This window comes from Myotis nattereri (genome assembly GCF_964212035.1).
Source record: "Myotis nattereri genome assembly, chromosome: 3".
Taxonomy (NCBI): Eukaryota; Metazoa; Chordata; class Mammalia; order Chiroptera; family Vespertilionidae; genus Myotis; species Myotis nattereri.
In genome coordinates, this window is record NC_138077.1 from 173108064 (window position 1) to 173124269 (window position 16206).

The following is a 16206-nucleotide window of genomic DNA, read 5'->3' on the forward strand; positions in this document are numbered from 1 at the left end:
TTAGGGAGGACAATGTGAGCAGTTTCAGGCAATGAGACCCTAAATAGAAGTTTGCTAAAAGGAAACAGGGAAGGAGCATGGCAGGGTCTTTATTCCCTAATATAAGAGGAATAATGGGGAATGATAATGGGTATGAGGCCTGGAGCTGCAGCAGCCATCTGTCAATCAGTGGTACCAAGCATGCAGATACAAGGTTGGTAGAGCAGAATATGAGAAAGAGCATGGGCTCCTGCTGACATCATGTAGCAGCCAAAACACTGCCAACAACCACTCACTGACAGATTTGTTATGTGAAAAAGTAACCTGATTGGCTTGAGCCATACGTAATTGGCTTTTCTTATACAGGTAGATACTATTATTGCCTTCATTTCATAGATGAGGACATGGGATTTTTTAATTTTTAAAATATACTTTTATTGATATTAGAGAGGAAGGGAGAGGGAGAGAGAGACAGAAACATCAATGATGAGAGAGAATTATGGATGGGCTGCCTCCTGCAGGACCCCTACTGGAGATCCAGCCTGAAACCTGGCATGTGCCTTGATGGGGAACTGAACCTTGACCTTCTGGTTCACAGGCTGCCACTCAACCACTGAGCAACACTGGCCAGGCAGGAAACTGAATTTTAAAGGTAGCATGTCCAAGATCATTCAGATAAATGGCATAGCTAGGATGTGAAAACAGGTCTTCCTACTCTCTGACTCATGCATGACATTTTCTTTGTTCCCCCAAAGAAATCAGATCATAAATAACAAGTACATTTCCCTTAGTATCCTGAAACTTCTACTGATCAGAGCGTTATTATCAAGACTCATCTAAGGACTGGAAGTTCTGAAGGCAATTCTGCAGTTGATACTAGGGCTTTCTGACTACATTGCAAGGCTATTATCAAACTCTGATCTAATTCTTTTTAACCAATTCACCACTTCTTTTTCAACCTGTCCCCCCAACTTCATTTTCTGTCCCACTTTTCCCACAATCCCAAGGGCTAATTTCATGGACACCAGATTTTTAGTTTTTTCCTTCCTTCCTCCATGAAATCTAAAATTTTCTGTGAAATCTCCTTATTTTCCACTTCTCTACTGCCACTGATCTTATTTTAACAGAGTCATGGACCACTTAATGATGGGGAGAAATAAGAAATGCGCCATTAGATGATTCTGTCCTGGTGTGAACATTACAGAGTACACTTACACAAACCTGGATGACATAGCCTAGTACACACCTAGGCTATATGGTACATCACCATTGCATATGTAGTCCGTTGTTGATTGAAACATCATCACTTAGCACATGACTGCACTGGAAAGCCAGCAAGAAGAAATCAGTATTTATCAAGCACCTATTGTGTGCCAGATTCCATCTAGGCACCTTAATTCTTCCAACAGTCATCAATTTGCTTCAACTAAGAAACTTCCCCAAATCTTTTTGGAGCAAGTCAAAAAACAAACCAAAAGGCTAAAACCCAACTAAAACGTGGTTAAAGATGACAGGATTACTGAAGTATTAAGAACTGAGAGAAAAATAACTGATGCTCTAACTTTGTCCAGAAGTAAATTTTGTGGCTGAGGACGTCTAAAACATGCTGCCAAATTAAAACTCGAAAGACAAAGGTCTGTTTATTGAAGATTTTATTTTAAGAGTGTCTCATAGCCTGTCAGTGAGTCAGCTGCCAAGTATATGTGAAGAGAATGTGTCAAGAAATTATAGGCTGGTGTGGGAGCTGGGAGCACTGCTGCCCACAGGAGTTTGGAGGGAGGGGAAGCAGATTGTGTGAGTAACTCATCTCACGAGGTGTTGCTTACTCTTCACCACTGATGACTAGAGCTGAGAACATAAGAGAAAAAATGACCCGGCCTCGCCTTTCCCTTTAGATTCTGGGGGATACATTCACTGGCTGCCAGTCCTTAGATCCTCAGAGATTTTGTTTCTCCTTGGGAAGTCTCTGCTTCCTTGGGGAAACAATTTAGCTTAAGGGGAGAATGGTATATGGGGAAGAACCAAAAGAAAGTTAATTAGGCTTTTGGGGTACCTCTAGGGCAGATGTTCAATGGAGGAATCCGTGAGGTTATGACCTTGCAGCAGGGCAGGGCGAACCTAATTTGCTAGATGACTGCTTTAGATCTGGCATTTGGCTGGTAGGTTCTGCCCATATCCACAAAGCTGCACATAGGACATGCTGGGAGGCTCGCCCAAGTCCTTCCAGACAGGGTGCATGCAGGGGAGTGTGGGCTCTGGAATCAGCTGTGGGTTTGTGTCCTGGCTCTACTGACTCCTGGCTGTGTGGTACTAGGGAAATCACTTCCTTCTTTAAACCTCAGTTTTTAAATCTGTAGAATGGGGAAAATAATAATAATGATTCTTCCTACCTCAAAGGGTTGTTCTTAAGATCAAATGAGAAAATACTCTGTAATCTAGGAAAATACTGTTTAAATATGAGTTTAGTTATCAACCAAACAAGAAAAGCTATCATTTAAGTGTTTAATAGATGTCAAGCATTTCCTTTCTTTACATTAACAGAATTTAAGACTCAAAACAACCATAGGAGGTATAATAAACCAGGCTATGGAAAAACTGAATTACAAAAACAACAACAACCAAAGAAACTTCGCCTATGTGAAGAAATAAATCTCTGACCAAGATCTGGAAAAAAAAAAAAAAAGCTCACAATCTCAGCTGCTCTGCTATCTGGTCTCTGGGTGAGGTTAGCTGTTCTCACAGATGCAGACTAATATCATTAGTAAAGGTCTTTTTCCCAGGCAGGATGAGAGAATGAGCTCAGTCTTGATTTTACAGATGCATGAACTAATAGGCAACTGGGGCAAGTCTTCAGAAGAACCAAGCAAAGCAGGACCCAATTTCTAGCCTTCTAATTCCTTGATGTAAGAGGATGAGTTAATCATAGACCATCTTAAAGAGAAAATGGTCAGCCACCTTTCACTGTAAGCAATTAAGGATGCAGATAGTGTTTGGGAAAGGAAAGTTTCAGAGACAGACTGGTTCAAATCCCGGCCACCTCTTTACCACGGGACAAGTGTACTCCTCTCTCCTCGTCTGTCAATTAGGGTTAAAACCACAACCTTGAGGGCTCTGAGTCACAGAACCTGGCACAGATGGGTGCTTAACACAGAGTACTGGTCTGACCAACTTACTTTTTTCAAAGTCAGGAGTAAATGGAGTTTTATTTGCCATTTCCCTCTGGTCTTGGGAGTTTTCAGCTGTATGGGCTTGGAACTAAATTGCTCAAGTGCAGGCCTAACTAGAAGGGGAGGACACATTTCCCCGCCCCCCTCTATGGAAATCTGAGTTTCTTGCCTTTGCAACCTTCCAGCTGCTCCTTGAACCACTATGTGGTACTTAACCTCCTACAGGCAGCCAGTTCAGGTCAGGGTGGGGAGGAGGCAGGGAATGGCTTCAGCTAATTCAAATGCAACCTCAAGTGAGCTTATTCAGTGCCCTGGGTGAGGACATTACACCAGGAGGGGGTGTTTCTTGGAAATGAGTGGTGAAGGAGCTGCTGGCTGATACACCAGCAGCAGGAAAGGATTCTGATTTATCTGCTTGGTCCAGAGAAGACAGGACTCAATATATCTCTCTTGGTAGGATGGGCTAAAGCCTTGTCTACCAGCTCATGGGTAAATTGGCAAAAATGAAAAAGGTAAAGTGTATAAGAACCAAGACCATATCATGAGACCAAAGTTAGACAAGGACAGAAAACTGATCTAGCCTTTTCTTCCCTTTCTACTCTCAGGAAAGTTCTACCCAACTCTCATTATTGTAACTGGTATCATGCTCATTATTGTTGTTATCATTGCCATTACTCTTGATCTGTTTCCTCTACTAGACTTTGAACAATTTGAGGAGAACTATTTTTCCCTGCATTGGGTAGGTATTGGGAATATAGTGAAAAACAACGAGTGAGTGAGGAAAGGGACTTAGGAAGAGCTCTGCAGATTGCCTATGTCTTGGCCTCTCAGGCAGAGCTTCAGGAACACGACACACAGAATGGCAACGCACTGAAATGTCTCCATATATGCCACTGTCCCATGTACCTTGTGCACCCCCACCAAAGGCTGAGAATGGGTGCCACACCCATTCCTGAGCTCTAGGTCAGCTGGTTCGCCACACAGTGAAGTGTGGGCTTGTGCCTACATTTGTAAATTTCATGACGCAAAGGCAGTCACACTGCTTGCAAGTCAGGCAGCTAAATGATTTATTAAGCAAAGGTTACAGCACCTGTGCCTTTTTGTCAACAAATCAGGCCCATGCCATGCCAAGCGATTCTTCTAATAACCCAAATGGTAATTTGGTTTTAAATAGCATTTCAGATACCATGATTCTGTTGACGCAGAACAGTGATAGATTTGGGTGGCAGGAAAGAAATGCCTGTTTTTAATATTGTTTGCACTCATTTTTCATTTTAAAGAATTAGTCCTCGTTGAAGTTCTGCAGGTTAAGCATTTTATTTGAGCATTTGATTAAACTAGAACCTGAATCAAAATGAGTTCTTTGCTCAGTCCTTCTGTGTGGGAATTGGTATTCCTATTTATTACCTGATGATGAAATATTAACATTTTTTTCCCTCTAAATAAATGCCTCCTCTTAATGGCTCTTGTTTTCAGGGATCAGATTAAATTATGAGATGCAATTGAAATGGTCATTGGCTTTCTGCTGTCTGAAATGACGGCATGTTCTCTATTATATCATTCAGTGGGCGTGCAGGGGACGCGGATAGTCTCCTAAGTGAAGTAAATGCTCGATGCCCCAGAGACTTTCTCTCTGTTAATATCAACTGTCATGGGACAATACTGGGAAATGAGATTTGGGGTGGGATCAGTGGTTATGGTATCTCAGACTTGATGGGGTGTTCTTGAGGCTGTGGGGAGGTGGCCACCCCCCATGTTAATGATGAGTTACCAAATGGAGAGGGAGGAGGGAAATGAGAGACAAATAATGATAGTAGCCGAGGTAGCAGACGAGTGAGGCGGAAGCATGGGATAGATAACTTGGCAGGGATATTCGAACAGAGCCGAATGCTGGGGTGAGATACACAATGCAATTGGAATGCATTTTGAAAGAAAACTACCTCAAGGCAAGGCTAAAGAGAAGGCAATTCTGTCTCCGTGAAGGGAGGAATTCTCTGGAGAAAAAAATAGACTGGAAGGGAAGGAGGAGGAAAAATGGCTTTCAATTATCCATGTTATCTTTCCCTACCAATCATTACAGATGATGAATAGGTGCAATAAAAGCCAATATTCAATTTTTTTCCAATTTACATGGAAAGAAGGCCATAATATATTGTTAAGGGGGAGAAACAGCAGGTTACCAAACAGTGTATGTAATATGATCTCATTTTTGCAATGTATTTGTTGCATAGAAACAGTCTGGATGAATTTATACAGCAATGTTAACAGTAGGACTACAAGTGATTTTTATTATTTCTCCCATCTGTATTTTCCCACAATTAACATGTATCATGACTGTAATAAGGAAAAGTCATTATTTTAAAGCTTCCTTATGAATCATTTAGATTCAGCCAATAAATGCTGACTACCCACTATGTGCCGGGCATGAGAATTACTGCTCCCAGAGAGGTCAGCACACTATTACAGTGGATCCTGTTGGTAAACAGTCCACTTTTCTAGGCTTTTTTTTACAGAATTTTAGACTCTTAAGAGGTGAAAGGGCTGTTGGAATTTATTTAATGATTACGTTTTTAAAAATTTACCATCTTAACCATTTTCAAGTGTACAGTTCCATGGTATTCAGTACATTCACAATGTCGTGCAACCATCACCACCACCCATCTCTTGAATTGTTTCATCTTGCAAACCTGAAACTTTGTACCATTAAACAATAACTCTTCATTCGATCCTTCCCCTGGCTCTGGCAGCCACTATTTTACTTTCTGTGTCTTTGAATTAGATGACTTTTGGTGCTTCACATAAGTGGAATCATACAGTATTTGTCCTCTTGTAACTGGTTTGTTACAGGCATAATGCCTTCAAGGTTCATCCATGTTGTAGCATATTGCAGTTTCCTTTCTTTTAAAGGCAGAATAATATGCATTATACCATTTTGAAATGATAGCTACACAATAAAATGTATATGCCAGATTTTATCCATTTATCTGTCAATGGACACTTGGGTTGTTTCCACCTTTTGGCTATTGTAAATAATGGTGCTAAGAACCTGGTGTACAAATATTTTTTTGAGAGCATGCTTTCAGTTATTTTGGGTTTATACTAATGATTAAATTTTAATACAATCTCAAATTTAAAAGCAGGGAATGTGCCAGAAGTATTCCTGAGAGTTGAGCATGAGTCTCTGAATATCAGGGCAAGGTGCTCACCAGCTCATGAGGCAGTGCAGTACAGTGGTTAGAGGGCATAGGCGTTGGGAAAACCAACAATCTCTTTAGAACTCAGTTTCTAACTCTATAAAGTAGAGATAATTATATCTATTGTGTTGGGTGGCTTTTGTAAAGGTTAGTTAGATAAGTTACCTAACATACTTAGTAAATAAAATGAGTAAATTTAAGTTCTCTATAAAAAAATTCTTTTTTTTTGTAAAGAAAGGTCTTATAATAAACTGATAACTGTGTAATTAAAATATCTATGCATATAAGCTCTACCAGCTAAAAAAAAGCAGAGACCATATCTAATCCACCTTTTATAGGTTGATGCTTCAGACTTTGGGAATATTTCCACTGCGAACTGGTCTTTGGGAGAAAGAAAGGCCATTTTATTTTACATTTGTTTATGGATTTATGTGCAGGATGTCACTTCTGCATTTGTAAAGCTCAAGTATCTGCTTGGTGACTCTTCACTTTTTACTTCTCCAAAGACAGAAAGCAAAATTTTGTTTTCCCAGAAAACTTTTCCTGTAATTCAATTAATACAAATTTCATGTCTTATTAACAAAAGGGTCAATACAGAAAAAAATACAAGCTTGCCTAGAAAATTACTAATCTGCAGGCCATGTTCAAATTATATCTTTAAAAATTCTTGTAAAAAAAACCAACACAAAACGAAAAACCTTCCTGGCTGGTGTTGCTCAGTGGTTGAGCATCAACCTATGAACCAGAGGTCAAGGTTCAATTCCTGGTCATGGCACATGCCTGGGTTTTGGGCTCAATGCCCAGTAGGGGGTATGCAGGAGGCAGCCAATCAAAGATTCTCTCTCATCATTGATGTTTCTCTCTTTCCCTCCCTCTTCTTCTCTGAAATCAATAAAAAATACATATTTTTAAAAAAATCCCTTTTCTGAACGAATGTCTTTTCAAAAAGCTTTTTTTAAAAAAGTATGTCATTATTTTTACTATCTATATCTATACATGTCTAACACTTTAAATGGTTCCAGAATGTGGTTCTTTCTTTTTTAAGAAGAGTTAATATATATTCCAGAAAATTAAAATACTTAGAGCACATAATTTTTACTTCAGGACATATATATCTCTATACCTCTATATCTATATCTCTCTATATATATTTATAGAAAAAAATACAACTTCTATCAGCACAGTTTCTCATAAGATAAGTGGGGATGGCTTTCTTCCAGCCAAATGTGGCAGGTGTCACTGTGATTGAGAGAGAGAGAGAGAGAGAGAGAGAGAGAGAGAGAGAGAGAGAGAGAGAGCGAGAGAGAGAGAATTTAAGCTGCCTATCCCTATGATGCCAAATATTTAACAGAAACCAAGAAGTTCAGTTCCAGATGCCAATATTGGGCCTACATGACATCATTCATCCAGATGCGTGAAAAATCTGGATTTTTAAGAATTGAATTTTTGTGGTCAACAACATGGAGACCCAGTTTATGGGTTAAATAAGGCATCTGTGAAACAAAGCCATGTTGCAATGTAACACATTTTGATGTTAGACAAACACAGTGAATGGAACACAGTATTATTTCAGTGCTGTGAATCACTGCTTCTTAAAAAAAAAAACAAAAACCACTACGTAACATACACATAGGACATTTCCAAACTGCATTGTTGAGGTTTTTGATGAAGTAACCTGAGTACACTGGGGCTTTGAGAAAAGAAATCCTCCATTATTACAGCCACTGTCCCCAGTTCTCCCCTCCCAGTGAACTTGAACGTGTGAACCCAAAGTATAAAATGAAACATTCTATTTTCATGCATTTGAGGTAATTATTCAAATTCACCAGTTAAATATTTGAAGGTATGGGAAAGTAAGCAATAAACTTGAACAGTTTTATGGGAGGGACTGAATAGGCAATGTTAATCCCAGATGCCATGTACTGGCCTGTTTCAGGAGAAGCAGCAGAAGTGGGAAATTCAAGAGTTAACCTTCTCTCCTTCTCGCTCCCCCCTCCTCCCAGCTGCCTCCTCTGAGGCTGTACTTTCGGTGACCCTGCTTCGGGGGCGCAGGGAAGGCTTCAGATGCAATGCAGTTTAACCCGTGCTGTCGACACAGCAATAAAGTAAAGCCCTTTATGGAGAGAGCACATGAACCCAGCAAACGTAGCCCATTCACAAGCACCTGGTCCGAGTCTGACAAACAAAGATGAGCAGTTGTAAATCTGGCATCTGGAGATTACACACCCAGGCATATATATGCACAAAACATCCTGGAGAAACATTTTTCAACCACCATGCTGAGAACCTCATAGAGAAAATATTTTCTTTATGTCAATTATGGTAATATAGGGTCACATTCCAATTAGGAAATCAGAGAGGAGTTTCTTTCAAAAGTTGACTCTAATTCTATTTCACAAACCTCTAAATAGCTATCTCTACAGCCACTACCTTGTACTACAAAAGTCTTTCATGGTTTCTCAATTAGCAGCAGCCATTTCAAAACTTTACGAGATTTCTTCTCTTTGACCTAAACTAGCACAAAACACAACTTTCTAGTGAAAAAATAAGCTCTAGATGTCCTGGCATACTCTTTTCTCAATCACCTACCTCAATCTAAGACATTAAACCCACCTCCATCCCCTCCCACCCTTCTGCACCTTACGCCCAGTACCAGTGTAGCCAGGAACAAACATCTCCAGTTATTTTCTGCACCAACACCAGCAACTTAATAGGGCTCACAAACCCTTTATTTTAGAAAGTTTGCCAGGTTCCTGGGGACCCTATAATGAATACAGAAGAGTGGCTGGTTCCCCCATTCCTAGCATGCTCTCTAATGTCGCTGGCAGCCAGAGTTTATATTGCAGGTTTGGTAGGGAACTACCGTCTCCTTGCATGTAGAGACAGACCCCTAGCAGAGGAGACACACTAGCTGGCACTAGGAAATCTTTCTTGCCATAGTCAAAGCAGTTCTGGTCCAGAAGCCCTCCTCTTCTGCTCCCTCAATACAAGAAGCAAAAATTGCAGGCACTTTTCCACGATTTCTGAGAACACATGGAAATGTGGCTGAAGGACCAGGACCGGAGAGGAGGTTGGGAGGAAAGGGGACCAAACAGGGGCTGGGAAATGCAGCCTGTTGTGCGGAAAGACAAGTTACAATGCACCTGATGAATAAAACAAGCTGCACCACATACAGAAAAGATGAGAGCGGCCCACCTGTGTCTGTTGAGGGATATTTACAAAGCTTGGATCCCGTGGTCCAACACTGACGAATCGGTTTGCGGGGGAGGTGCTGGGTGTCGAGTAGGCTGTGAAGGAAGGGACACATGCGTTCAGGAAGCAGCACGAGATTGCACACAAACAACACCAAAACACACAGTCTCCCAGCCGACGCAGCTGATCAACGAGGAAATGTGCAAACACTGTAGCTAGCGAAGGGATCTGGCTAGCAAGGGCATTTTAGACAGTCAAAAAGGGAAGGGGTGTTGGCTTCCAAAGACTGTTGGAATAAAACGATGTCAAATTGGTGCTCAGATGAGCTTTTTTCCTTCCATCATACAAATTAGAACATGCAGGACATTTGCAAAGTATACTTTCTGAGTTCAATACAAGCTCTGAGGTCAGAAAGAGATATCCTAGTTTGTAGAGCACAGGGAGAAAGAAATTAGGAAGGGCAGGAAAGCAGTTCATTTTACAATCTTGTTTTTCATACTATACACTCCAAAAAAAAATCATGAAGTGTTCCCGTGCCTCTATAGCTACATATCGAAGAGGAGTCTTTACAGAATGAATTAATGGGTCCCCAGAAAGGATGTTAGAACAAGCTGTTTTTATAGGCCCAGAAGAGAACCTAGAACAGCCGTGGGCAAACTACGGCCCGAGGGCCGAATCCGGCCCGTTTGAAATGAATAAAACTAAAAAAAAAAAAAGACCGTACCCTTTTATGTAATGATGTTTACTTTGAATTTATATTAGTTCACACAAACACTCCATCCATGCTTTTGTTCCGGCCCTCCGGTCCAGTTTAAGAACCCATTGTGGCCCTCGAGTCAAAAAGTTTGCCCACCCCTGACCTAGAATCTTTCTGATGCCCAAAATGTGCTTGAAATATTAACATTTGCAGTCTTCCAGTCCTAGAACCCTTCCATTCTGGCACAAACTCTAAGATGTCACACTGGAACCCCAGACCCTACACTTCAGTTTATTATTATTTTCAAGTGTCTGGAAATTTTGTTGTTGGTTTTTATATTTAAGAACTTCACTCTACTTTACTGCGGAAGAAATTCACTGGCTTTGGTGTTTCATTGGCTCATAAATCCAAATGTACATTTTTTTTTTCGGTGTCCTACACTTCCTTCTTTATAAATCCAAGGATTTATTCACACTCTTTCTTTGTACTAGAATTTTCACAAAGACCATTGCTTAATTTCAAATTTCTTAACATTACTTGTAAAAGGCCTAAGTTTTTTTGGACTGTCTCTAAACACACATCATCTAAAAGATCAAAAAGATCTACAATTTTCAAAACACAGATAATTGAGGGAATAATACCAAATTCCTTTCCCAGATTTGTTTTTCCTTACTGATATCATCATCTGCTTCTCTTACTTTGATTTTCTGTTTTACTGAAAACTGTGTAGACTCCTTGTTTCTCTGGGTAAACACATCTAGGAATAAAATTCCCACCAATCTGGCCCAAGTCCTGTTGGTCATTTCTGGGAAGAGCGAAGTCACCCACTCAGATCTGGGACGGTCATGTGGTGTGGCTGTGTCAAACCAGCACCGAATAGAGGATGAACACGAGGTTCCTCTGATGCCTGCCAATCAGAAAATGTTTGCTCTAGTAGTGTTTGTGTTAGAAGGAGTGCTTCAGTAATAGCTTTATATCCAATGACCTAAATGTATGATGATGTACTGTCTAGCAATGTGAATCTATTGATTTCCTCCCTGGCCCATCCTATGTCAGACCAACTTCAACAGATTTAGGAAAAACTTCTGCATTTAGCCATTCAGTAAATACCTCTCACTCACTAGTATGGGGGAAATTTATATTTTTCAAAACTCAGTAAAATACTCTTTATTAATTGCTTCATTTAGTCTATTGCTTTGATATGCTTGATATACTTTAATAAGTCTCGATGGCAAATTTTATATTGAAAATGATGGACTATAATTACTTGGTAGTGAATTTACCTGCTCCTAGGGCACAAAGAGAACATGGGAGAGATAAGGGAGAAAGTTAGTAGATGAAATGACCTATTAAACCTGTTAGTGGTTAGGGGGGGAAAGCATTCTTTCACATGTGAACAGGTAGGTAGGTTGAGAAGAAACAAAAAGGCGTGAAGAAATGCTAAGGTGGTTAATGACAGATGCTGAAACATGAGTGCTTAGTTTGATGGTCCTAGGACAGTGATGGCGAACCTATGACACGCGTGTCAGAGGTGATACACGAACTCATTTTTTTTGGTTGATTTTTCTTTGTTAAATCGCATTTAAATATATAAAATAAATATCAAAAATATAAGTCTTTGTTTTACTATAGTTGCAAATATCACAAAATTTCTATAAGTGACACAGCACCAGAGTTAAGTTAGGGTTTTTCAAAATGCTGACACGCTGAGCTCAAAAGGTTCGCCATCACTGTCCTAGGAGAACTGTGTACACAGACCTGCACAGGTCATCACAGACAAGTAGAAGGATTTCCTATGACATTTTTACCACATTGGTGACATCAGAAACAAGCATGCTGAAGGTCTCTCTCTCTCTCTCTCTCTCTCTCTCTCTCTCTCTCTCTCTCTCTCTCTCTGTTTGTGTGTGTGAACATAGTTCTCTATTGAACATAGTGAATTTACTAAAACTGGAAAGGTTTGTATTGCAGCCCTTTCTCTATTTTTGTCTGACCTAAATGTTGGCAGTTGAAAGAAGGTTTAGCATACAAATAATTTAGCCACTCAAAATTACTGTGAGGCTGACAATAGCATATTTTCCCTCCTTCAAGCAGGAGACAAACCTTGCAGTCTTGTTTCAAAACACCTCAGAAGGCTTTTAATGCTCTCATAGTTACTCAAACTGCTCCAAAGTTTATTCTGGTTTTTCAAAAAGAGAGCACTGGTGAGAGAAGTGGTGATGGGATTGCATCTTTTAAAAAGTATATTACCATGACAAAAATCTGTGAAGCACTGAGTACTCAAGTTATCAGATGGAACAAATGGTGCCCAGGGAAATTTATTCTATAGAAAGCTATGTTCTGGGGAAAATCAAGGACACAGGAAAAACAAGGGAAGGAAGAAAGAAATTCTGACTCATCTTCCATTATTGTAGCTACAACAGGCAGAGTGTTCACTATTACAGGATGTAGTTCCATAAATGATATAAGTTGCATCTGATTTCCCAAAGGATCAGTGGAATAAGGGAAGTTCTAGTGCTGAACAAAAACCTCAATTGAAACTTTTTATTAAAACAACCACTTACACCATCATGAATCAATTGTACATGCACAGCTAAGAGCTTTCAACATGAATATAAAGTCAAGTAAAGGGGGCAGTGTGGTAATTAGTTACATACAACTGTGATTATGCTATTATATCACATTCATAGCTTTCTTAATTTTAATCCTTGTCTTATTTACAACAGCAATAATCAAATGCTACAGGAAGAGCTTCAGGAAATCAGGAAATCCAGAAAATAATTTTCTGGGAGGATTACTGCAGGCATTTTTTTAGGATTCTGGAGGAAAGATTCAAGGCATTTGAAGATTTTCTGATAAAGTCATGAGGGAAATCAATTTGCCTCTATAACCTCATTATAAAGGTCCTCATGGCAACCATACCTATTAGAAATCAAATTATTGATTACTTGGCTACTTCTGAAACAAAGTGCTTATTGCTGTTTTTTCAGCAGCCATTTTATCTATAGGAGCAATATCACCATGCACCATTTTCTTGACATTATGGAAGAACATTCCTATAAGAATGTCCCACCAGCTTTTATTTGCACGGATCTGAGCATATTTTTCCTCTCTCTAATGCATTTCTTCACATTATCCAAGAGTCTTAGTTTGGCCTAAACCACAATGGTAAATATCAAGATTCCAAACCAGAATTTGATCCACATGAAGAAAACCCCAGCCTTCTGTGTTACCCACTTGTATGTATTGCTAGTTCTATATATAATCCTTCATGTAGGCCAGCGATTTTCAACTGGTGTGCCACAAAAATTTTAAAATCATGCAATACTTGACTATTTAGTCAGGGACACAGACCTCTCTTCCCTTAGACCAGCGGTTCTCAACCTGTGGGTCGCGACCCCTTTGGGGGTCTAACTACCCTTTCACAGGGGTTGCCTAAGACCATTGAAAAACACATATATAATTACATATTGTTTTTGTGATTAATCACTATGCTTTAATTATGTTTAATTTATAACAATGAAAATAGATCCTGCATATCAGATATTTACATTACGATTCATAACAGTAGCAAAATTACAGTTATGAAGTAGCAACGAAAATAATTTTATGGTTGGGGGTCACCACAACATGAGGAACTGTATTTAAGGGTCGCGGCATTAGGAAGGTTGAGAACCACTGGGATAGTGATTAATCACAAAAACAATATGTAATTATATATGTGTTTTCCGATGGTCTTAGGCGACCCCTGTGAAAGGGTCATTTGACCCCCAAAGGGGTCGCGACCCCAGGTTGAGAACTGCTGCCTTAGACTGTCAAACAGAAAAATGACAACAGCCAACACAACAATTGCCATCTGTTGTGAATGAATCAAAATAATAACTTTTTGGGGGTCAGATTGGCAAAAAATATATTTTCTGGTGTGCCGCAGAATCTTAGTAATTAGTTTATGTGTGCCATGAGATAAAAAAGGTTGAAAATTGCTGACTTGGCAGTACAAGCCCTGGTTAGTATGATCAGCTAGGGGAATGGTTCAAGAGCAGTTCTTCCTTTATAAGCAATAGTTTTACAGGACTTCTGAGAGTGCTGGAATCTATCTCTAGGGGATTGTAAAGAGGGCAGGAAGAGTGGCAGTGATCACCCATTAGCACTGCTCTTTCTCCCTCTCCCTCTCTTTCTCCTTCTCTCTCTCTCTCTCTCTCTCTCTCTCTCTCTCTCTCTCTCTCTCTCTCTCTCTCTCTCTCTCTCTCTCTCTCTCTCTCTCTCTCTCTCTCTCTCTCTCTCTCTCTCTCTCTTGGTCTGTTAAAGGACAGAAAAGTAACACCTGGCAGGAGAACAGCAAAAGCTTTACAGAGAAGACGGAGATGGCTTCAGAGACAGGCTGGAAAAGACGCGTTGGCTGACAGGTTCGGATGGATTAGCGGTCACAGAGGAAGCAGCACAAGCAAAGGAGCAGAGGTGGGAATCGGAGGTATCAATCGTGGAGGGAAAGGAAAAAAGAGGAGACGTTGCGAATTACATTTTGCCATGCAGTAAGGGAAGATAACAATTTAAGGATCAGAGACCTGTTTGAACATGGAGGGTGGAAAAGTCTTTTGAATTTATTTTTCTTTTAAGAGAAGAAATAATTTCTAGAATAACCAAAAACACAAATTTTCATTCTAAACACCCTAAGACAACTAGTCGTCTTACTACTCTAAACCTTTTCCCTTTATATCTCAAATATCAATATGCCCTCACATGTTCCCTTGTTTTCAGTAATTCAGACATATTCACATGTGGGGAATTTCCCTCTAAAAATAAGTAGTCAAACATTCAATTGCACTCCAATAGACTTATTGGGATTCTCCTACCTTCCCAGGAATGTGCTAGTTATTAGACAGAAGTAATCAAACCAAGTTTAGGAATGCAGACTTGGACAGATCCCTGTGTTCAAATGGCAATTGCAATAAATGTTCACCAGGGACACCTGAGAGTGGGTGAGGCAGCATTCAGCTGCAAACTGCAACAGTGAGATGACTAAATACCTATCAAAGATAATTTCTAGAATCTTCTCTTAATGCACTATGGTGTTCTTTAAAAAACAAACAAAAAAAGCCCTATAAGAAAACACCCATATCTAAAAAAAAAAAAATGCAGAAACTGTAAGAAAATAAATTGGCTGATTTCTAAATGAAAGTCACTACCGTGGAACTCACTGAGGAACTTCAACTGCACTATTTCTTGCAAGGTTACAAAAGAAATGCTGGAGAATATTGGAGTTTCTTCCTTCAGAGAAACCTATTGGTACTGACAAGTTTACGGGGCCGAGTTAGCATTATTAATATCATTATACAGCCAAGGAAGCACAGCCTGTGTTACACATGACCCAGTCCTCAGAGACCTAGAAATCCCCATGTGATGGAATAGATGTAGTTAACATCCAGATGTTTGAAATCTAGGAGATAACCACACTGAATTTCCATTATTTTGATCACATCTGTGCAGTCAGTTACCTCATTCTATAATCCCCGCAAATCTTTTATCTCTACAAACAAGTTACCACCACCACCAACAAAAAGGTAGCCCTCAGGGCAAGAAATTAAAGCCTACTTATCACCAGTAAATTATTAAAGAACAACATACCCATGAGCTATCTTCCTGAATTCTAACTTTAACATATTAGCATTACTTAACATGTATAGTAACAATTTACATGACATGTCTAATGTGCCAATAGTTCACAAAAATCATGATGAGAATCAATTTAGCCAGATGGCCTTGCTCTGCTGGAATTTCTACATATATTAAGGCTCCTCAGAGGGAGGTAGGGGTTCAAGCAACATCATGATTTGGGGTAACACACGTAGTAAGGAAGGCACAAGACAATTCATGTGTGCAGACAGAGATAAGAGGATCTGAGCAACTTGTAAACTGGTGGCACTTTGACCTTATGTTACCAAAATCTGTGTGATAAAGAGGCAGTTTACAATGAGTTCTT

At 39.8% G+C, this 16206-nt stretch overlaps 1 protein-coding gene across 7 annotated transcripts in view; it reads right to left on the minus strand.

Moving 5' to 3' along the window:
- The window catches only part of NFIA (nuclear factor I A), a 572371-nt gene that overhangs the window by 26483 nt on the left and 529682 nt on the right, over positions 1–16206 (minus strand). For 4 of the 7 annotated variants that reach the window (XM_081087468.1, XM_081087471.1, XM_081087469.1 and 1 more), the window contains one exon: positions 9536–9627. The exons of the other annotated variants lie outside the window; for them this stretch is intronic. In XM_081087468.1, coding sequence (XP_080943594.1) covers positions 9536–9627 — 92 coding nt within the window. The remainder of the gene's footprint in view (positions 1–9535; positions 9628–16206) is intronic. 7 annotated transcript variants of the gene reach the window in all.